At 45.4% G+C, this 24158-nt stretch overlaps 1 protein-coding gene across 1 annotated transcript in view; it reads right to left on the reverse strand.

Moving 5' to 3' along the window:
• NPAS2 (neuronal PAS domain protein 2) overlaps positions 1 to 24158 on the reverse strand; it is a 194090-nt gene that overhangs the window by 153016 nt on the left and 16916 nt on the right. The window contains exons 3-4 of the mRNA XM_042931973.1: positions 21597 to 21721; positions 11284 to 11305 (exon numbers count right to left, since the gene is read on the reverse strand). Coding sequence (XP_042787907.1) covers positions 11284 to 11288 — 5 coding nt within the window. The 5' untranslated portion in view covers positions 11289 to 11305; positions 21597 to 21721. The remainder of the gene's footprint in view (positions 1 to 11283; positions 11306 to 21596; positions 21722 to 24158) is intronic.

Here is a 24158-nt window from a genome sequence, read left to right on the forward strand (position 1 = left end):
AAATGGTCCTGGATTATTTGAAATTTTTATGAGATTATTCATACATATTTTTAAAATATCTAACATTAAAAAACATTTAACGTATAGAAAAAAAAGACTGAAAGGAAATACACCTTGAGGTTGCAGGTAATCTCTATCTTCTTCACTCTTTTCTGGGCTTTCCAAAAATTAAATATACTTTTATGACATAAAAATGATAATTTAAACACATTCTCCTCCATATCTTGATGATCAAGGGGCACAAATATTCTTCATGAAATTGTGCACTACCATTTTTTGTTCAGAAGAGGCTGGAAGAATAATGCTGCTTAGCTCTGTCATTCACCTTCCTTTTCTTTTTTTAAAGTTTATTTACTTATTTTTAATGTTTATTTTTGAGAGAGACAGAGAGAGACAGAGACACAGAATCCGAAGCAGGTTCCAGTCTCCGAGTTGTCAGCACACAGCCCTACGTGGGGCTCAAACTCACAAACTGTGAGATCATGACCTGAGCCAAAGTTGGACACTTAACCAACTGAGCCATGCAGGCACCCCTAAAGTTTATTTATTTTGAGAGAGAGAGCAGACATGCAAGGGGCAGAGAAGCAGGGAGAGAGCAAGAGAGAGGATTCCCAAGCAGGCTCAGCACTGTCAGTGCAGAGCCTGATGCAGGACTTGAATCCACAAACTGTGAAATCATGACCTGAGTGGAAATCAAGAGTCCAATGGTTAACCAAATGAGACACCCAGGCACCCCTTACCTTCCTTTAGATGGGCTTGTGTCTACTGGAAGCCTGGATGATTTTCAAAGACCCAGGGGCATAATCCTCCACAGCTTTCTGCACAGCAGCAGAGTCTACAAAGTTGGGTCCCTGGCTCCTACCTCCCACCCTCTGCCCCTGCCACTGCTCTAACCTCCATTCTGGGTGCTCAGATGCTTGCTGCCCTCCTTTCCCTCCTTGTTACCCCTCTACCCCACCCCCAGGACTGCCTTGGCTCCAGTCATTCCTCTGCTTTTCCTTCCCCCACACATCAAAAGGCCACTGGCATTCTCTTACAACTTGGTTTTCAAGGTTTATTTTAGGTGGGGAGGCATGGAGCTGGAATGATAGCAGTAAAATTTCCTTTGCAAATAATAAATGGAACTCTAATACATATACTACCTATATCTTATATATTATATATATCTTACATAGTATATATCTTACATATTATATATACCTTATATAATATACATATATATATATATATATATATATATATATATATATATATATATATATGTAGAGCAATGTTGAAGTATTTTGAGGGCCACCCAGATTACCCCTCCTAAGATCAGAGTGACAGAGATCACTGCCTTGGAATATCCATCTTCCCTGGATGTCAAGAGGAAACAATCATCTCACAGCCTGAAGTATAAAACATCTGCCTGATGAACTCGGACACACCCTGCACTAATTTCAGCTAACTCAGCTAAATGGGAAAGGACTCTCCCTCTCCCTCCCTCTCTCTCCCTCTCTCTCTCCTCCCCCCCCCCCCCCCCCCCCGCAAGTCTGCTCATGGCTTAATCCTTCCTTAAAAGTGCCTTGCCAGGGAATGCACCAGTGCCCCTCAAAGAGGGGAGGCACTTGCCCTTCCCTCTGAATCAGATTTTTAAAGGAGTGCCTGACTGTACAAACACCAGTTGGTCTTGATCACTGGAACCTAAAGGCTAGGCTCCAGGAACACCCTCAGGTAAATATATTGCTAGCAGGGTGTCACCAAGGCTAACCAGAAGCCAGGGCACTACAGGAGAAGAGTGGAGATGTGCGTGCTCCTGATAATTCCGTTTTGCCTCTGATTAACTTCCACAGCTGCCCACCCTCCAGCCCTAGCCTGGTTCTCTACTGCTTGCCTGGGGTTTGCTGGCTGACCAAATCGAATCTCTAATTGGTGAACTACATAGAAAAATATTTTAGGAACCTCTCCTTTCTCTTGCCTACCAGCCCCCCCTTTCCCACTGACAGTAATGAAAGCAATCATTCTGGTAATCCTAGCAACCTGACCAGCGAAGCATTATTCCCACCCTTTTTCTGACCAGGACACTGAGGCTCAAACAGGTTAAAAAAAGGTTGCTCCAGGTCACACGATAGCTGAGCAGGGAGGCTATCCCAGGTCTGTCTGATTTCAACATTTGCAGTTTATTTTCTGCCAGATCACAAAGCTTTCCATTCCAAGAAGACTAGATAGAGGTCAAGGTCAGCAAAGTAGAAGCCCTACCAGAAAACCCCCTTTCCTGGGCCCATTCTCTGGTCCAGGACCTCATTTTTGGTCTAGAAAGAATCCTTCTCTCTTCCTCATCTAGTCAGCTGCTTGATGAGAGGGCAGAGAGGACCCACATTCTTTATTTTTCCATTGCCTGGGCCTACCATGTAGTAGATGTTCAGTAAACATATGCTGAACTGAATTAAGTATATTCCAGAACTTTGCTGGTGTTTCAACAGCATCAAGAGTGCATGGTAACTTGTGAGAAATGCAGCATCTTGGGTCCTGACCCAGATGTGCTGGGTTAGCATGTACTAACAAGGTCCCCAGGAAACTGCACGCACTATGAAGTTTGAGGCGTGATCCTTGACACCTCCCACCCTCTTTAATACACTGCTTTTCTCACACCAGTGTAGAAGTTAAGCTCTCTCCTTTCTATTCTGAATCATCAAATGGAAACCACACATTGTTTTAGGACCCGCAGAAGTTCAAGTGATCTTTGGGGGAACTTTACCTAAGAGATTACTTTGTTTGCAATGCCAAGTGGTCCCCATTGCCAGAGAATTCAAAAAAAATTCCCCTTTTAAAACAAGTGTTCACATTTAGTAAGTGTTTGTTCAGTGCTCTCAGGTACTACTGATCATCATCAGATTTAAACTAGAGTTACTCATAGTTAAGTATCCTATTAGCACTCACAAATTTCTAACCTTTGGATAACTCTCATCAATGGTTCAGCTCATTTCCTACACCTATTTATTGAGCATCTATTATGAACAAGGCCTCATAGGGCTGAGATGCTGCAGGGAATATGAATGAGCAGTCCCTGACCTCCCTTCTTTGCTACAAATAGAATGAAGATCAGGAACATGCTAATTAAACATTTGTGTAAGCAAATAATGCATCAAGTATCATTTCCACTATTTAAATGTGAAACTCAATTAGATGCTTCTCTGATGCAGCCAATTAAACCGTTGGTGTACAGCAGCCAAGAATACTGAGTCACTGGGCTATTTTCAACACCTTGTAATTTGACCTCTCTTGGGAAAGAGATGTCACCGCTTACATGGGATCAGCATGGGACAATCAGTGTCCAGATCACAATGGAAAAACTGACTTTTCACGTGAAGAACAAGATATCTACTTGTTTTAAAAATGAAGATCGGGGCGCCTGGGTGGCTCAGTCGGTTAGGCGGCCGACTTCGGCTCAGGTCACGATCTCGTGGTCCGTGAGTTCGAGCCCCGCGTCGGGCTCTGTGCTGACAGCTCAGAGCCTGGAGCCTGTTTCAGATTCTGTGTCTCCCTCTCTCTCTGCCCCTCCCCTGTTCATGCTCTGTCTCTCTCTGTCTCAAAAATAAATAAACGTTAAAAAAAAATTTTTAAATGAACAAAAAGGACTTAGCCCTTTGGTCCTTCAGGCTCAAGAGCAAGACTTTGAAAAAATTAACATATACAGATGGCGATATAAAATGTATATGCAGGCATTATTATTGTCATCTGAACAAATCGCTAATTTTGAATTTACAATCTGAAAACAAGTGGCAGGGTTAAGAGCCACCTATAAAGATCACCAAGAATTAAGAAAGATTGTTTAAAAACTAGGATAAATTCAACTTCATAATGATATACATCAGATGATGTAATTTTTTTTTTTACCATTTTTGTTATCTTTATAGTTTTCATTATTAAACATCCAGAAACACTAAAAAGGACCCAAACTCCAAAAAGGACCAAAGAAGCTTAAAAACAATTGTTATTTTCTACATAAAGATGAAGTTTTTAGTCACCATCTGAACACTGTTATCATATCAGGGAATTTTTTTCATCACACTAATTAGTAAAACCTCACTTGGTTCTTTTCTTGGCATGGTTAACTCTTTGGGGGGTAACGTTTTATTAATAACATATTTCCTCTAGCATGTAGTCCCTTCTCTCACCTCCGCAGGAGTCACTCTGGGGAATAGTAGGAATAAAACCAATTCTATGATCGTGCACAGTGGGACAAATCAGCAAATAAATAGAGGCATCGATTTCCAAGAAGAAAATGGCTAAAAGCAGCACATTTACAATTGTTTTAAGCCACACACCGCATCTCTCTGGGAGATGGAAGACAATTATTGAATGTCTTTATGTTGCACACTTTATTTTTAACTAAATCTTTAAGTAGACTGCTGAGAAATGCCAATACTTCTATGGGTCCTGGGTTAGCTGTGTAATGAAACAGATTTTTTTTTTCTCTTTTGCAAAATAGTGGCCCTGGTCAGAATAACGCTTTTAAACATTTTATTTATTCGATGGTTATTTTAAAAGACATTTTGGGATTATTTTTGCCAAACACTCCCTTTAAGGAAATCTTTGTGATAGAAAGAGCTAGAACTTGCCCTTGAATTTTGAACCGGCGCCTCCCACCCAAGAAGGGCAGTTGTGCTTTAATGCAAGCCATAATTAGTTAGTCAATTCACTGGTCAGGTACTAAGTTAGTGTTAGAGGTTCGTGGACAGAGTGCACCTTGCCAGGAACTGCTTTAAAGCTAATTATCTGGCAAGTCCAAACGGGGAGAACCCTCCTATTAAGGAAAAGAAGGTTTGGGTTCTAAATGATCATAAATGATGAGTTTATCTTTGCTATTTAAGTTAATAACTACTCAATACCTGTAAAGAAACAAGCCAACAAATTCAACGAATTTGGGGCACGATACCAAAGGAGCAGGTACTAAAGACAAACACGCAGAGCTCTCCCCTCTCGGACCCCTTCTGAACACCTGTTGAGTCCCGAGGCTTTTAACTTCCTGAACTAAAGACTCCCGGATCCAACCTTGGAAGTTTTTAGACTTTCTGGAAGTGCGTATGTATTTTTAAGGTTTCCATCTTGCTTAATCTACGAAACTGGTTACTAATTATTTATGAATCACAAGGCTGAAAACAAACTTTCTTACCTTGAGCAGTTAAGGAGTGGCAGGCAGAGGAGCGGGTTAGTTTTTAATTTAGCACCTTGGCACCTGTCCCTACCCTCTGGTTAACGACCCTGCGCAGCTCTATAGAAAGGTCAAAGGTGTGCCTTCCTCCTCGGCCCGGGGAGGGGGCACACCTATCAAATCAACTCGACGGCATCTAACCTGGGAAGCAGTGGCAAGGCGACGCTCTCTAAACATGCTGGGGCAGACTAGGTACCCAATCGGGCCCGGAAACAATTCCGACCTAGGGACCCAGAGAGATCGCGAGCCCGGGGCGCGCACGCCGCACCCTCCAGGGCTACCCGGCTCCCCACTCTTCGCGAAGGCGCGCAGTGGGGCCCAGAGAGGCCACTGGGCAAGCCTCCAGGCTGCTACCTGGTCACGGCTTCTACCCACCCTGACAGTATCCTCTGAGCTCCCCCAAATCCTGAGGTTCGGGGTGCCTCGTCCTCTGCTTCCTATGGCGAGAGGCACACGGAGCACACCAGCCCGGCCGCCGCTGCAGTCCTGCAAGACGCGGTGTCCCGGGCGGCAGGACCCGGGGTGGGGGTGGGGCCCCAACATTCTACGCCCCTGACCCCCGCGCCGCGCAGCCCCGTGTCGGAGCGCCCCTCCCCGCCCCGCGCGTTCACCGCGCCGACTAGCAGGTGACCGAGTCCCGCGACCCCGCGCTCACGGACTTCCAACCCGGGTTCCCCGCGTCCCCGGGCGCGGCCCCTTACCTCGGAGCTGGCCGGGGCGACCCCGCGGGGCCGGGCGCGGACTGGGCCGGGGAGACGCGGCTCCCGCCGCCGCCGCCGCCGCCGCCGCCGCCGCTGGGAGCCGAGGCGGCGAGCGGGCGCGGCGAGCTCCTCCCGGGCGGCGGCGGGAGGCGCTGCTCTCGCTGCCGCCGCCGCCGCCGCCGCCACCGCCACCGCGGCTGCGGGTCTCCGAGCTACGCGGCCGCTGCTCCCTGGCCGCCGTCGCGCGGGTCCCTCGGCTCCTGCAGGAGGCCGGCTGCTCGCGCGGCAAACTCTTCCGCACGTAGAGCCGGTGGGGAGAGCTGCCGTCGCCTCTTCCTCCTCCCCCTCCCTTCTCCCTCCTCCCTCCTCCTCTCTCCTCCTCCTCCACCCTCGCCTCCTCCTCCTTCCCTCCGCTCCTGCTGCCGGGTCTCTTCTGGCCGCACGCCGGGCCTTGGCCCCGACCCAGCCTGGGATACGCATCCTGCGACCCCCGGACCCCCAGCTCCTCTGGGCGGCCTAGACACCCGCGCGCCCGAGGCCGCCCCCGCCCCTTCTGGGCTGCCAGGACGCGCGGCGAAGTCCGGCCTGGGGCGCGGGGTCGGAACTGAGCGCGCGGTGGGGGTGTGTGTGCTTAGAAGTGAACTGGTCGAGAGGGGAGATAGGCGGACGCGGGGCTGCCAGCTGAAGTCCCGTTAAAGTTGTCGCTGGGGGTGGCAAGCAATCTTCCCTTCCTGCCTAGTGTAGACCCTCGCCAAGCCCGCTGCCACCCCGCTGTCCCGTGCGTTGGGGGGAAAGGGGGACGAGCACACGACTGTCGTCCCCTCCACACCGTCCTTGCGGGGCAGGTCTGAGCGCCGAGCCAGAGCCCGGGCACAGGGCGCGTCTCTGCAAGCGGACCACTGCGATTTCTCAATGAGCGTTGGCGGCGGGGCGGGGAGGGAGGGGGCAGTTGGACACTGGGGTTGGGGCAGAAGCTGGAGAGTGCTGTTCTAGGGAGGACTACAGCGCCTGCTGGGGAGAAATAATCGGTGTCGCTTCCAAGGCTAACATAGCCGGTCTGGAAAATGGGTCAAGGATGGAAAGGAACGGCTAATTGCAGCACCCCCTCCCCAACCCCCGCAGAGGCACGTGGGGTAGGGGGCTGTGGCCAGGAGCGCGCCCTCGGAGCTCCGCTCTGCCTCTCCCTCCCCTCCCTCCCTGCCCTCCTCTCCTTTTGCACCAGTGCAGGAAATGTTCCACTGACCTACATATTTTTCCAAACATACGTGACCTTTTTTTTTTCCCTCTGTGGGAGGAGACAGGCGAGAATCCAAGAAAAGGAGAAGCTGGAGCGGCGCGCGCGCGAGAAAACAGGGAGGCTTTCACCGAGGCTCCCGCAGCAAACGCCCAACAGAGACAGATGCACATAAATAGTCCCCGGAGCCAGGAGCTGTGGTTTGATACTCTGCGGGGCCCCGAGACAGCGTTGGGTGAAAAGGGGAGATCCTGTGCCTCGATGAGGCCTGGAACAGTGAGCAGGTTCCTCTGGGCTCGCAGACCTCCCTCCACGGCGTGGTATTGACGCCCCCGGGGGGGAAACCAAAGGAGGGGAGAGGCCCACTAGCCCCGGGAAGTCACCTCTTCCCTAACATCACCTAAGTACAGCGCCTGGCGCGGTGCCGTGCACCCAGCAGCGTTTTTCAGATGTCCCTCGGTCCCTCGCACATTCCAGCAAGTAGCCCTTGAAAAGAAAGGCGCCCCTACCGGTCCTTTTCTATCATACTTGGTTTTGTGGCCAGAAGGAATCTCCTAGGGAACTTCCTCTGAACACCAGTCGGTCCAGTGTACTGGGGTTCCCTGCCCACCAGTTCCAGGGCCCTTGTTTTATCCTCTCCTAGGCTCGAGTTCGAGATAGGCCCTCTCCCGCGCAGACTCGACCAACAGCGCCTTATTTGGGCATGCAACCCCACACCGTCAATTAGATCAAAACGCTCACACAGAGCTCCTTTTTCCCCCCTGTAAAGTAGGTCACTCTCTTTATTTCCCACTTGTATTATTTTTGTCTAATTCTCCTCCTGAAAAATAATCAGCTGCAAGGAACTTTGAGCATCCTAAGAGAAGCCGTTTTTCTTAGGCTTGCTTCTAACTTGGAGGGCTTTTCAAGAAGGAGGAGGCATTTGGCACATTTGGGTTTTGAAGTCCCTCCCTTTCCAAAAAAGAAAACATTTTTTTTGATTGATTGATTGATTTGCTTTTTTTTCTTCACGCAAGTAGGTTTTGCCCTGCCTTTAAAGCATAGGCCTAATATCTACTAAAGGATAAAGTTATGTGCTTTTAAGCTGATTCAATGCAGACTTTAAAGCCACCTCCCTTCCTTTCTTGCTTTGAAAGAGATTCCAACTCCCTCCTCCTCCCTTTTGGGAACTAGTTGAACAATCCTTAAATGATCTTTTAGGAAACAAATGAACTACAGTAATAATGCATGAAATAATTCTGCAGTGCAACAAATGTGTTTGCTATGGTCTGTTTTTACCTGTTGCCCAGTAAGGTATCCTACCAAATGTGTGGTTTCTGCCTTTTAATTGTGCAGATAATGTGTATGTAGTTGTTGCACTCATTCCAGACTCCATCTCATCTCCTAGTATTAATCCGACTGGTTAGGACATCTGTCTGACCATCACGGGAAGTGGAGTCTGCAGCACAGGACCCAATCAGGACTAGAGCACAGTGTCCTCAGAAGAATGTGCCCTTCCCCCAAAACATAGACAATCAAAGAGGAAAGTTTACCTGCAATTCATTCTATGCATTTGACTGTTCAGTTCCTTTTATCCGCATTTGTTGACAGCTTGCATGAATCAGGCTGGACTTGGCCTGTGAGGGATCAAGGGAAACTTTACAGCAGTTTCTATACAAGAAGTATTTACAGGGTAGAAGCCAGGATAAAGATGAGGCCAGGGGCGCCTGGGTGCCTCAGTCAGTTAGGCATTCGACTTAAGCTTAGGTCATGATCTTGCAGTCAGTGAGTTTGAGCCCTGTGTCAGGGGCTGGAGACTGCTACACATTCTGTGTCTCCCTCCCTCTGCCCCTCCCCCATTTGCGCGCGTGTGCGCGCGCGCGCGCGCTCTCTCTCTCTCTCTCTCTCTCTCTGTCTCTCAAAAATAAATAAACATTAAAAAAAGAAAGATGAGGCCAAATAAGGCTAATGGCAGAAGACAAAATGCCCTGTGTATTCAAAGGAAGGAATCAGGATGGGCTTCTTAGAGGAGATGACACTGATACCAGGACTTTCCATCAACTAGATATCAAGTCAAACTAGATCATAATCCATACGTTGTTCAAGAGGGGCAGCATGGAGTAAAAGAACCACTCAAAACTGCATTGCCAATTTGGGGAAATTCTCAAGTCTGATGTAGTTAGTTCTTTAAAAGAACACGGTTTTCTTCATTGAATGTTGCAATAGTGTATCCAGGAACCTTGGATAAGTCTCAAAGAATCAAACTTTTTGGGGAGGGGGATCAAAATTTTAAATTGCAATTATATCAATCTTTGAAGATCAGCGAAACAATTCAGTTTTTGCAATCTAATTGGATGTTCTTTTCCATCATGGAAGTTGAATCTGGGGCCTACCCTAATTTAAAACATTTATCCAATTAAATTCTCAAAATATGTACACTATAGGTGTCCATATGTGCTGCTACATACAGGCAAGAATGCGTGGGCTATTACAATAATAATAGCACCAGCTCAAGGCTTGGGGCCCACGTTAGGTATGGATAGTCAGTAAACTCAACAGAAACTTTAGGGTAGACAATAAGGCCAGAGTTCTATGCCAGATGACATCACCACAGTTTTTCTGAATAATCATATGATAGAGGGCCTTCTTTTTTAAATGGGTGTCCAGAAGTCCCTTTATGGATTCTTATCTCTGAGTAGCAGATTTCACTCTACAATTAAAAAGAAAAAGAAAACACAATACTATGTGGCATTGTGTAGAATCGCATCATGCTAAGGGAAGGAAACTGAAGAAGCCAAGGCAGAAGGGAAAGTGAGGTCAGTGTAAAGATGAAGAGGCCTCAGAGCCCAATCATCGGAGACTCAATGATGGGCACCCAGAGCAGAAAGATTCAAGAATATACACTTTGCAATGGAAATGTCAGGGTTAGAATTCGAACACTTTGGTTTGCAGAAGCTTCACAGCAATAGAAAAGCGCAGAGTGGTGATTCATTCACTGCAGCAGGCTCTCTTGTGGGCCTGAGGATGCTACCAGGAGACAATCAAGGCCTTGTGCAGCCCGCCTGGTAGAGTGAAGACTTGGCACCTGTACCTATTAGATCATGTGGTTGGCAAACTCAAGAATGAAGTAAGATTTCCTTACAAAACTGGTGTGGAGGACCCAGGGAGGAAATCTGGGCTGGAGGAGTCTGGAGGTGACAAAGCTCCAAAGCTTCAGCCAATTGCCGCCAGTTAATTGCATTGCCTCTGAGGACCACAGGAGGAAATCATACATGTGTATGTGCATGCATGCAAACACGCAAAACACACACACACACACACTCACACACACACACACACACACACACACACACACACACACACACACACACATATCCCAAGAAGAGATGGTAAGACTACTGGTGATATGGGCACTTGAGCATGATCTTTCCTTATAGTTAAGTCCCTAGAGGAAGTCCCTTCATATGCATTTTCTCTAATAATAAATTTTGATTTTAGATCCTATTCATTTCTCTTCTAAAGAGAATCTTTAAAAAAATAGTCTTTATTTTTTAGAGAAGTTTTAGGTTCACAACAAAATTCATCAGTAAGTACTAAGTTCCCATATATTCCCTGACTCCCTCTCTCCAACCTCCCCCACTATCAACATCCCCTATCAGAGTGGGACATTTGTCCCAATTAGTGAACCTACACTGACCTGTCATTATCACCCAAAGTCCATAGTTTACATTAGGGCTCACGCTTGTTGTTGAACCCTCAGTAGGTTTGGACAAATGTATAGTGACATGCATCTTCCATTATGGTATCATACAGCATTTTTCACTGACCTAAAAATCCTCTGCACTCCACCTATTCATCCTTCCATCCCCACTAAACCCTGTCAATCACTGATCTTTTTACTGTCTCCACAGTTTTGCCTTTTGAAGAATGTCATAGAATCACATAGTAGGTGGGCTTTCAGATTGGCTTCTTTCACTTAGTAAAATGCAGTTAAATTTTCTCCATGTCTTTTCATGGTTTAGGAGCTCATTTCCTTTTAGCCCTGGATAATATTCCATTGTCTGGATAAGAGGTTTTTTTTTTTTTTTTTTTTTAATGATATTTTAGTAAATCATGTTTGCAAGTACTAAAAGGTAACATTTATCTAATGCTTACGTGCCAGGTATTTGCATTACCTCATTTCATCTTCATAAGGCCCTGTAAAAAAAAAAAGTGATTTATGATTTCCAGGTAACAGATAAAGAATCTGACCGAGAGAGGCTCAAGGTGCCCTCAGTCACTTGGCAAATACGTGGCAGGCAGGGTCTGATTCTGGCTTGAAGACTGCCAGGCCCCCACTCCCTCCCACCCAATCCAGCACTCAGCTGTGTGGGATGCCAACACAAAGCTTATCAGAGGCATCATTCACTGTCCGTGAGCTCTTGCTGGATAACGATGCTGAAGCAGCATGTGCTGCTAACATCGCCGAATACTTCTTGTCTCCATTTTCTCTGGTCCTCTCAGGACATCGGTTATTAATATCTTTATTCCACTCTTGAGGCGGCTATCTTCCAAGTGTTTGAAACAGCACTTCAGGATGCAGGGTTAGAGTTGGCAAAAGAGCAACACTTGGTCCTGATGATTCATAGAAGGAGATAAAGTCAGTGGGTCACTACGTGTGTTATTGGCATATTGGCACCTCTCCAAGGGCTCTGTTTGGACTTTGGTGATAGCAGGACAGGCATGTCCTTTTGTAAACATATGTTATGTTCAGACCAGCTCTAGGCTGCAGGTTGGGAAAGGGAGACAGTTCCTGTGGGGAAAGGAAAGTTTGGGTGCTGGTCAAGCCTCCCTCTCTTGGCCTGTGAGAGTAGGACTGGTGAAGGTTTGCCCAGGGAAGAAGCTCATACCTCTGGTCACCCTTCTGGTTAATGTAGTGGCTGGGGGTATTAGCCTTTCTCACTGGAACCAGATTGTCTTCTTGGGGAAATACTCAGCTCAAATGGTGAGTGTTTCAAAGAGGTATTTAAACCACTTCACCTTAAATAAACAGCCATCTCGGGTGAGCCTGTGCAACATGGAAGAAACACTGGCCCTGAAGTAAGTAGAAAATTGGAATGGAAGAGAAGTCTTTTGTGTACAGGGTTCTGGGAGCAGAGGAAAGAAGGTTCCAGGGATGCAAATGTGGGTGAGCTGTAAATGTGCCAGAAGGATGGGAGGGGTTTTTCAGCTCCTGCAATTAGCTGAGAGGATTTCAGAGCAACTGTAGAGTCAGGGCTAAAGCACATACAAGGGTGGAAGAAATCACATCAGCTCTGTAAGGTGTTTGCTCTCAGCCTCATTCATGAAGGCACACAGGCAAGCTGTGGAGACACGCGTTTCTCCAACAAGTGTGAGGAATACACTTTAAGCACAGGGCAGAAACACAGCCGGATTGACACAGAAGTGACCATTGTCTTTGGCTGTTCTCAGCACATGTCCCATGTAAGAACGAAGAAGAGGCAATTTACTGCCTTTACATGTGTCTGTTTGTAAGAGCACATCAACCTTACGTGGGCATTTTCAGTTTGTTTTCCAGAGTGGTTTCCATTTCTGTCTCATTTTTTTGAAATCTCTGACTTCCTGCTCAGTGCTGTTTGAATAGTTGTTTCTATACTAACAAATACATAACCTACCATGTCCTTTGCCCAGGAAGAACATTTAGTGATATGAAATTTATTACACCTACTTCACTTGAAGTGAAAAGCTAATTATGGAAAAATGTTCTACAAGGAGCTATTTATAGCCCCTCCCAAGAAGGCAACAGATTATGAATTTCCTCGTATGGGCAAGCATTATTTTATTAGTATGCTTTCCTGTGAGGGTTTGGTGATAAAGAGGCTTTTCTCAGTGACTCCAGTGTAACACTGGCATTGACAGTGAACATGATTCTGTAATACGGACAACCTCACTCGATGTTTTTAGCATGCATGTGCTACTACATGTCACTCTAGATTTATTTGTTTTGAAGCAAATGAGGGGTTGCCTTAAGGTGAAAGATGCTTTCATAATGGTGACTGGGCTGGATTGTATTTTACATTCTAGAAATTTATAATTAAAGTCACTTTTATTTTTGATATATTAGTGAGGTTCAAATGGTGCGCAGTGTCTATGTTGGGGATGACTGAGTCCCAGAGCCTTTATTTGAAGGCTTTTCACTTGAGAATTTAAGATGCCAATGGGTGACATTTTGTTTTCTTGACCCTTAAAAATTCAGACAAGTGATTCTCAATGTGTGTTCCCTTGACCTACAGAGCCAGGATGGAGACATGAGTCTCTCTGCTGCCCAAACCTACACTTTGGCCACCCTGCACTTATGCTGGCTTATGGGCACACTCAACCAAGTGATTGCTAAAAGTTTTAATAAGCTCCCTTCCTCAGTTCTTCACCCCATTGTACTTTCCTTTATTCCTTCCCTTTCTCTCAGCACCTTCTAGTCCTTTCTGCTCTCTCCTGTCTCCTCTCCTTCCCCACTTGCCCTGCTCCATGGAAAATGAGCTGCTGTAAAATATTATCCTCCTATCTTTTACCTAGTTCTCATTTAGCTCTTCATGAGTCCAGTTTGGCCAAGTGTAAATCATAGCGCTGAGCCAAAACCTGGTGACTTCAGTTTGTGGGGAGCCAGTACGCTTAAGTGTGGCCTTCAGATAAGAGGAAGCTGGCAGGGAAGGACATTAAGTTAAAAGGCCACTGTACGAGGTTGGTAGGCATTGTTTGGATGCGGGGTAGCTAGTTGTCTAAGGGAAATGACACTGGCCAGGGTCAACAAGTCAAGAAGAAGACATTTATACTTTAACATAAAAATAAAAATATTAGGGGCACCCAGGTGGCTCAGTTAGTTAAGCATCTGACTCGACTTCAGCTCAGGTCATGGTCTCACATTTCGTGAGTTCGAACCCTGAATCGGGCTCCATGCTGACAGTGCAGAGCCTGCTTGGGATTCTTTCTCTCCCTGTCTCTCTGCCCCTCTCCTGCTTGCTTGTGTACATGCTCTCTCTCTCTCTCTCTCTCTCAAAAATAAATAAATAAACTTTAAAAATAAATAAACAAGCATTTAAACAAATAAATACAAATATTTGAATAGTGCATGGATAGCAAGCATTAAGAAAACAGAATTGAGAGTTTATAAATAAACCCTCAAATTTATGGCCAATTGATTTGGAGGAGGATACCCAAGACAATTCAATGGGGAAAGAACAGACTTCAGCTGATGGTACTGGGACAATGGGATATCAACACACATGATGGTGAAATTGGACCCCTACCTCACACTATATAAAGTATTAATTCAAAATGGATCAAATGCATGAACATAAAAATTAAAACTAAAAAACTCGGGATGCCTGGGTGGCTCAGTCAGTTAAGTGTCCAACTTTGGCCCAGGTCACGATCTCACGGTTTATGAGTTCGAGTACCATGTCGGGCTCTGTGTTGACAGCTCGGAGCCTGGAGCTTGCTTCGGAGTCTATGTCTTCCTCTCTCTCTGACTCATCCTCTCTCTCTCTCTCTCTCAAAAACAAATAAACATTAATTTTTTAAAAAATTATAAAATTCTTAGAAGAAAGCATAGGGGTAAATCTTCATGACGTTGGATTTGGCAAAGGATTCTTAAATATGACACCAAAAGGGCAAGCAATGAAAAGGGAAAAATAGATAAACTGGACTTTATCAAAAGTAAAAACTTGCTATGACACCATCAAGAAAGTGAAAAGACAACCCACAGAATGGGAGAAGATATTTGCAAGTCTTATATTTGGTAAGGGCCTTATATCCGGAATACACAAAGAATTCTTACAACTCAATTAGAAAAGACAAGTAACACAATTTAAAAAACAGTCAAGGATCTGAATAGATTCTTCTCTGAAGAAGATGTATGCATGGCCAATAAATACATGAAAAGATACTCAACATAAGGAGTCATTAAGAAAATGCAAATTAGAGCCACAATGAGATACCTCATCACATTCACTAGGTTGGCTATTATTTAAAAAAAAATAAAAGCCAAACCAAAAAAAAAAAAAAAAAATAACAAGTGTTGGTGAGGATGTGGAAAAATTAGAACCCTCATACACTGGGGGTGGGTGGGAATATAAAATGGTGCAATCATTTTGAAAAACAGACTAGCAGTTCCTTAAAAAAGTTAAAAATAGTGTTACCATTCAATCCAGCAATTTCACTGCTAAGTATATACCCAAGAGAAATGAAAACAAATGTGCACACGAAAACTTGTACATGAATGTTTATAGTAGCATGATTCATAAGAGCCAAAATTGGGAACAACACAAATGTCCATCAACTGATGAATGAACTACACAAAAATGTGGCATATGCATACAATGGAATATTATTTGGCCACAACAAGGCATGAACTATTAGTAAATGCTACAACATGGTTGGACTTTGAAAACATTATGCTAATGCAAGAAGGCAGTTAGAAAAGACCAATAACTGAAGATTTCATTTATATGAAAGTCCAGAGGAGGTAAATCTATAGAGACAGAAAGTAGATTATAGTTGCCTACAATAAGGGGCGTGGCAGTTTGAGATACGATAGATAAATAGTATAGGGTTTTTTGGAGTGATGAAATGCTCTAAAATTGGTTGTGGTGAAGACTGTATAACTCTGTCAATATACTAGAAACCATTGAATTGTGTACTACCAATGGGTTAATTATATGTGAGTTACATCTGAATAAAATTTTTTAAAAATGGGGAAAAAAGCCCATTAAGCCCATTATTGTATCTGTCCAGTTCTTCCCTCTTGGTGCCTCATTCATTCATTCATTTCATTTGTTCATTCAGCGTCATGCTTCTTTCATGCCAAGGCCCTGACCTACCTCCCCTCCGCACCATGCCCTTCCCCCTTCCATCTTCCTTCACTTCTTTCTGCTGCCACCCGGTAAGCAAGCAGGTCCCCAAGTTTCTATCTTGAGCTTCTTGCTCATCTCCTTCTTTCTGCACAATTTCAGTCCTGTGGTTCTCAGTGTAACGTCTTTCAAATCTTTATCTCTGGTTCTGACAGCTCCTCCCGGCTGTCTTCCACATTCCCAACTGCCTGCTGATATTTCCATTTGGAGTCCTCCAACTTAACTTGTTTAAAATGAATTTGATTTTTCCTTTTCCTTTCCCCCCACCCCAGCTCATTCTCCCATCTTTCCTAGTGCTATTAATGCTGCTACTTTTTTTTCCAGTTACCTGAGCTTAATAGCTGAACTCTGCCTTGAAATGCTCTCTCTCTCTCTCTCCCCCCTGCTCTCTCTCTCTCACTCTCGTCTTCCCTTGTCATTCAGTAACTGAATCCTATTGGATCCTTGCTTCCTAATGTTGCTTTCACTCATCTCTTCCTTCCCATTCCATGGTCTCTCTCTTCTGTAGTTCAGCCCTAACTAGGAATGGTCACCAGCATTCTAACTGGCCATACACAATCCCAGGATATGAACTGTGGAAGAAAAAGAAGGCAGTGTTGCAGCCTAAGGAAGGACTTCACAACTCCCTGCTATGAAGTTCATTAAAGAGATTTCACAAAAGAGTTGTACAAAAGAAGATGAAACCCAAGGACCTGGAAAAAAAGACTTCCATTCATTAATGAAACAGGTCATCTTGGGGAAATTGAAACATATGCCAAAGGGAGTGGGTTTAGAGAGCGCACTGACAGGCCCAGTATTGAGCCAGCGAACACTGGTACAGTTAGACCAGTGGTCCACGTACTAAAATATTTCTATGCTAATTGGTAAACAGCCACTGTCCTCAGCCCCTCAAACATCCCTCACCTCCCTGCTGCTCCCCCATGACTCCTTGAAAGTGATTAGAAACCCTGCCAGGAGCTGTGCTATCATATGGCTCTGACTCTATAACCACCCTGGTCTCAACATAGGAGTTTTTCCAGTGGTTGCCAAACCAAATCCACACTCCTTGGCGTCCTCAGGATCCATCTTAATCTGACCATAACCTAGCTTTCTGTTCTATTTTCCATTACTCCTACAGTGCATTCCTTGTATGTGACTTATGCTATCCCAACATCAGTTTTTTGCTTTTGCTTTTCTCTTCCTGCTCTGTCTGCTCAAATTCTTCTGGTCCCCAAGGCTTTGCTCATCTGCTACCACTTCCAAGAAGTTGCCTCTGCACCCTTCTGCCAGAAGTGATCTTTCCATCCTCACTGTTCTTTGTTGTCTATGTCTCTCTTCCTTTCTCTCTCTCCCTTTTCTATCTATCATCTACCTATCTATCATCTATCATCTATATCTACCCACACATATATGTATCTGTATATGCTTATGTATATTTTATGGACATATTATTTTATACATATAATTGAATATATTCTTACTCCAATCTTTATGGGCTAGTATTTTAAAGTTGTATCAACTTAAGATTATTTGGGAAGTAGGAACAAAAACCAACTCTGCTTGGACAGCTGGGGTCTCATGTCTCCCTTCTGACTACCACACAGCCTCATGGCTCTGAGTCCCATCCACCCCATCGACCAATGACTGGCTAGCTCCAGCCTTATATACCCCATTTGCCTACTTGGCAAAGGGAACTTCCTGTGTCCTTAACTTAAGCAGTGAGAGAATGGCATCCAACACATGCAAAATTCACAGCCTTTCCCTGCTGCACCTTATACTTAAATGTCTTGCCTTAAATTAAACCTCATGTGCTTTGGGTTGTAAGCTATACTGTGTCCTGGAGTGAAGTATTTTACTTAACAACTTCCTTTAAAAAAATAAGTACTGACTGTTCTAGCTTTCATGAACCAGTTAGCAGAAAGGACATTTTGTGTATAAGTCAATGCCATGTTGGAAGAAGAGTGGAAAAAAAAAATCAATGTCCTCTCGGGGGCTTCTGAGTGGACCAGAGCTTACATTTTGTATCCCAGATACCGAGCTGAGGTTTCTGGAGTTTGTTCAGTTTCAACACCCTCTTCTAGCATTCTCAGGGGCAGATGTGTCATGGGCTGTACTCCCTCTGTAGCACAGTAGTCGGTACTCAGCCTTGAATACTACTCACATGATTATTGGTTGTATGAAGGAGACCTGGAGCTCATTTTAAGAACTACAGAGTTCTTACTATGTGCCAGGGGTTATATTCTCATGGAATGCTCACTGAACAACCTCCTGAGGCACCTATTGCCCCGTTTTGTTGATGAGGGAACTGGCTCAGGGAGGCTAAGTGATATTCCCAGTGTATGCAGTCGACCAGAAGGTGTCAAGAGATGTACATGGCTTAGCCTCCCCCCACCATGTTCTGGTCCCCGATTGCCTCAGGGACAACTTCCCACCGTAGACTCCTCATTCCATTCTCCTCCTCGTGCCCCTGTGGTTGGGGGGTTTGGTAGCATCAGCTCACCTGATCCTCCCAGCCCATGAAGCTCCACACGGCATCTGTCCCCTTTGTCTCCAGGAAAGTTCATTTTCCTTTTAAGAGGAGCTGTGGTCCAGTCATGTCCCCTTCATGTCTGGTTCCATGGAGGTCACCACTAGGATCATTTGGCATCATAGAGGCTGTATACGTGCAGATTTGCTAACGTTAGGACTTTGGGAGAGGCATCCTGTGAACTTTTGGAAATTGTGTTGAAATCAAATGAATGAACTGAGAAATCCCTGAAGCAGCAATTAAATTCTGCATTTATTATTGAGCAAATGAAAAGTAAGTGGAGGATGCAGTTAGGGCAAAGGGGCCACTCAGGGCATTTCATGTCAAATATAAATGAGGTGTGGATGCCAGGGAGCATTCCATTACTGAACAGCACATCTGTGTAGACACACACAGTGGCATTGCTTGTTTGGGCATCTCCTCAAACCTTCCTCCTGACCTTTGTCACCCAATCCTGTCTGTCATATGTCTTAGCCACTTAAAACAGGACCTTTTTTCTACCAGAGAAGTATCTGCAGTAAAGGAATCCTGTTAATATGTTAGTGAACTATTGTATTACCTTTCTTTAAGTAACATAAAATGTTAACGAGAGCTCTGGCATTCAGCTGTGCAGGTTGTGTACTGCACAACGTGGGGCCTGTAGTCACACAGACTACTGATCCACTTGAACTCAGGAAGCCCTTAGGGGGATGATGCAGATGGTGGGGAGTGGATACCTTTTGCAAGAAGATTCAAAAGGGGTTGATATATTTTGCAGGAGGGGACAAGTATAGCTTGTGGCAGGGTCAAGAGCTTCAGAAGCAGGCCAACCTGGCCTCAGGTCCTACAGTCACCATATTACTACTTAGTTCCTAGCTCACATGGGCAGGTGACTTAACTTCTCTGAGTCTGTAAAAAGGAGGATAGAGAGGCTCTCTTCCTTTACTCTCTGTGCAGGGGCAGGCAGCGGTCCTTGGACGGGTTGTCAGGCTTCTGGCTTCCTGTATTCTTCCATTCCTCCTGGTCAGTGACCCAGCTAAAGATTTCCTACTGCCCAAATCCAAATGCAAAGGGCTTAAGGCAGTTGCATACACATATATATGTACCATTTAACCATCTTTAAGTATACAGTTCACCATCAGCACCATCCATCTCCAGAACTTTTTCCATCTTCCCAAATTGAACAGCTCCTCATTCCTCCCTGCCCCTAGGCCCTGGCACCCTCCAGTCTACTTTCTGTCTCTATGAATCTGACAATTCTAGCTATCTCATATCTCACAGTATTCGTCCTTTTATGACTAGTTTATTTCACTTAATGTAATGTCTTCATGGTTCATCCAAGTTGCAGCACGTGTCAGAAATGCATTATTTTTTAGAGCTGAATAATATTCCAGTGTATGGATAGACCATATTGTATTTATCCATTCATCCATCGATGGACATGGGTTGCTTTCACCTTTTGGCTGTTGTGAACAATGCTACTATGAACACGGATGTACAAGTCTCTCTTTGTGAATTTGTTTTCACTTCTTTTGAGTATATACCCAGAAATGTAATTGCTGGATCATATGGCAATTCTATGGTTAGCATTTTGAGGAGCCTCCATACTGTTTTCCATTTTACATTCCCACCAGCAGCGCACAAGGGCTCTAATTTCTCCACATCCTCATCAACATTTATTATTTTCCGTTTTTTTTTAAATAGCTATCCTAGTGGGTGTTGCACACGCATTTTTAAAACTCATGCTGAACACCTTCTTTTAGTTTCCTTGAATTCTTTGTGGCAATCTCCTCAGATTGCTGTGGGCAGAAAGATGTGAGTTCCTCCATCTGCTCAGAAGTGATGGGACCAGAGGAGTCACTGCTGGTCCACCACTGAGGTGCACAGGTGACTCAGCCTGTGGTAAGGCAGGGGACAGGTGCTGGTGGAGAGGGGGAGCAGGAAGTCGGCTTCGACGTTTCTCCTGAGTAAGGCATCAAGAAGAGCTCTGAGAAGGGCCTGGCTTCTGGCTCTGATCCCAGAAGACAGTGGTTTCATCTGGGGATGTGTGGTTTGTTTGTGGTTTTTTTTTTTTTCAAAGTTTATTTTATTCATTTTGACGGGGTTAGGGGGAGGAGCAGAGAGTGAGGGAGAGAGAGAATCCCAAACAGGCTCAGCACGGTCAGTATGGAGCCCGATGCAGGGCTCGAACTCAGAAACCAGGAGATCATGACCTGAACCGAAATCAAGAGTCAGATACTTAACTGACTGAGCCACCCAGGAACCTGAGGGATGTGTGTTTAATATCCCCATAACAGCAACAAATGTTTTCTTTTTCTTCTTTCTTTTTGTTTTTTGTTTTTGTTTGTTTTGTTTTTGATGTAGGCACAGTTTTGATCCCCTGATCTCAAAAAACAAGATTGCTCTTTCATCTGAAGCAATCATGGGCAACCTAGTTCTGGGCATTTTCCTTCCCAACTGTTTCCTTCCTTTGCCTCTCCCTCCCCTTCCTTTTTTTCATAAAATGGAATCTGAAGCCTCACCAGAAAGAAAGAAAGGGCAAAAAGCAGCCTGTATTCAGCTCAGAGAATCCTCAGTGCACTGTGACTAAGGAATCAATGACCTAGAACATCAGAGTTTTGTGTGGGCTGCAGGGAAGACAGGGGTTCCCGGCCCTGGGAAGAGGTGTTGTTGGGTGAACTGCGGCTCAGGCTTTGTTCTGGGCTCCAAGCACAGCAGCCCCCAGCTGGTACCTGGGGTTGGGACACTCACTGTTGGGACAGGACTACTTTGCCACCAGATGTCAGTTACCTTCTATCCATTTGGAGCTACCAGCTGGAGAGCTTTTCCACTTGGAACCCCACTATCACACCCTCCTGTCTCTGTCCCCAGATTTGCCCCACAACCCTCTCTCTGAGCCATCACCCTCCCCAGGCCCTGTGGGGTAAAGAACAGGGAAATTTTGCACACTTTCTTTTCAATACAACTGAAATATAGACTCATGCAAGGATCGAGAGGAGCAGAGCAGCTGCCGCTGGCCATCGTGGCCACATCCCTGCCGAGAACCCGGAACACCCGCCTGTTCTCTGGGCACTGGGTACTGGGTGGATGGTGGAGGTGGGGTGTGAACCTTCCTCACCTGGCCCGTCATCACAGCCGGCGTCTCTCTTCTGACTGATGTCCCATGAAGCAATTAGTAACTATCACACCTGGACTCTCAACCTATGGTAGTTGCAAAGATCGATCAAAGCAATCTGCAGTGTGCTGTAGTCATAGAAAGAGAAGAAAAGGCCAATTAAAAAAAAAATAAAGTTTGACTTAAATCCTGACACACACCCCACAACTGCCTGCACCTCTTACTCCCTCACAGTTGGATCAAGGAGGAGGTTGCAGTAATGGCTGGAAAATAAGAGTTATCCAGACCCTTCATGTGTGGGGCCTTGGCTTCCCTCTAGGGCTTCCGGAAGAAAAAAGTACTGCTTCCATCTGAGTGCCTGAACCAAAGGAGCGGGCCCCTGTGAGGGTGTGGGAGCCGTGCCCGGGCTCTTGAGCAGAATTTATGTCCTTCATCTGCAATTAGCCCATTACTACTTCTGAGAACATGAATAGTTCACTTTGCTGTTAATGGGAATGCTGTTCTCACCCCAAGGGGAGGAAAAATGCCCAGAAACATGTTTAATGGATTTTTTTTGATACTTAAAAACATTGCAGTGATTTTCTGCTTCCTTCCAAAGGACGTTGATAACTTTTCCATATGGTAATTTTCTGTTATGATTGTTAGTGGTTTGGCAATTTTTAATATTAAAATTCCTAATGGTAAGCAGAATTTCATCCAGTTTTCAATCCATAAGACCAGTTTAAGTTTTCAGAGAGGAAGTCATTATTTCCTTTTTCTTCCTTCATATTGAAAAGACATGTCTCTTTCCCCACCCCCACGGTTTGCCTCATCTTTTGTACATGGCTTCGGGTTCACGAGGAACGTAGGGAATGGGTGCAAAGGCGCCCTAATGAGCATGTCGTTCTCGTGGTTCAGACACGCCAGCACTGAGTTTCCCCAAGTTACCTTTTCCAATTCCAATAACATTCTGTGCGTCAGCGTTGCCAGGGTAGACGCAGCCAGGCCCGGGATAGAAACCCTGTTTTCCATGCAGAGATGACTCTCATGCAAACAGGCTCTCTTCCCTGCCCGACAACAGGCTGTCTCACACAACTTAAAAATTCAAAATGTCTTTTCCTAAAAATATCGGAGAAGAATCTTACCAAAAATTATTTAATATCACTTGTTTTTTCCCCCCACTGTGGGTGGTATTCACAGAAGTTATATTTATGAACCTAATAGAAATCATGTAGATGATCCTAAGAATGGTATTAGCTCTGGAAATAACCCAAATGCGGATGATGTTTGACACAAGAGCGTGAAATGATTTGCCACCTCCTCCCCATTAGAACTGTGAGTTTTCGTTTGTAAAAGGCAGTGAATGTATGCGTGTCAAGCCTGAATGACTACCTGAAGTAAGAGGTAAATGAAAACCAGCCTTTTCAGATGCCATTTTTGTGCAACCCTTCCCTTTGTTGATCTTTTTCTTTCCTACCTGCCTCTGTCAATTAAACTATGGAGGGCTTGAGGGCTGAGGCAAAATGATGCTTTTTTTTTTCTGAAGGCTTGGTTATATTTATTTACACTGGGCACTGGACATATCAGAATGTATCAACCTGCTGATGCCAGGTTATGAGAAAACTGCTTCACAGAAACATTCCTAGGATATCTCTCTAAGCAAGAGCTTCCCTGGCACACTGAAGGGTGTGTTTTTCTCTCAGGGAATGGCAAAATGTAACTGACTGTGTTGGTCCAGGCTCTCAGTTGTAGACAACAGAATCTACTCTGTCTGAGCAGAATGATATTTCCATAGGGATGTAGCTTGCCTTCAGAATTCAGGGACAGACGAAGAAAGACTATATAATAATCTCATGAGAACAATGTCCAAAATCATCCCACAGAGTCAGGCTGCTGAGGACGCTGATGCCTTTCCCCTGACCAGGAAGATGCCACCTCAGTTAGGGTCATGGCATCTGGGCCTCGTGTGGCACTTTGCAGGTAGGCATACCCTCTCCCTGGGTAACTCCATTCAGAATCAGAATCGTCCGTATCTCCATCTGATATGTAGGTAGCAAGTCTCACCCTGAAGCCGAGCTGCCAAGAAGTGTGGGACATGTCAACTGTGGTTTTCCAGCTCCTTCCCTGTGGGAAGACGCATCAGAATAGGGAGGACTGGAGGTTGAGGAAGTCAACCCATAATAACTACCACATGTGAAACAGACCAGCACACCATGGGGAGGGTGGGTGGGAAAGGGGGATGAGCCAAACAAACAACTTTCCGCTGTTTGGCAGCACACAGACCCTGGTTTAGAGAGCTCAGTATGAACTGGTTGGTGGAGAAGGCGGGATCGGCCAGTGGTCATGGCATCCTGAAGGCATCTAGCTAGCGCAGCGTCTACCTAGCCACCCAGCATCCCTCATGAGCAGTGCTGGATGGAGGTCAGAGGACAGCCTTGCCCGTAGGGTCTTCTGTCTGGAGAGGGCTCTTCTCCCCCTCTCAAGGGATCCAGAGGTTTCTGGAGTGCCTTTCTTTTCATCTGCTCCTCCTCCCCTGTTCCCAGGTCTTCTTCTGGGTGGTCTTGGCCCTGGGGAGGTAGCAGCTAC

This window comes from Panthera leo, chromosome A3 (assembly GCF_018350215.1).
Source record: "Panthera leo isolate Ple1 chromosome A3, P.leo_Ple1_pat1.1, whole genome shotgun sequence".
NCBI lineage: Eukaryota > Metazoa > Chordata > Mammalia > Carnivora > Felidae > Panthera > Panthera leo.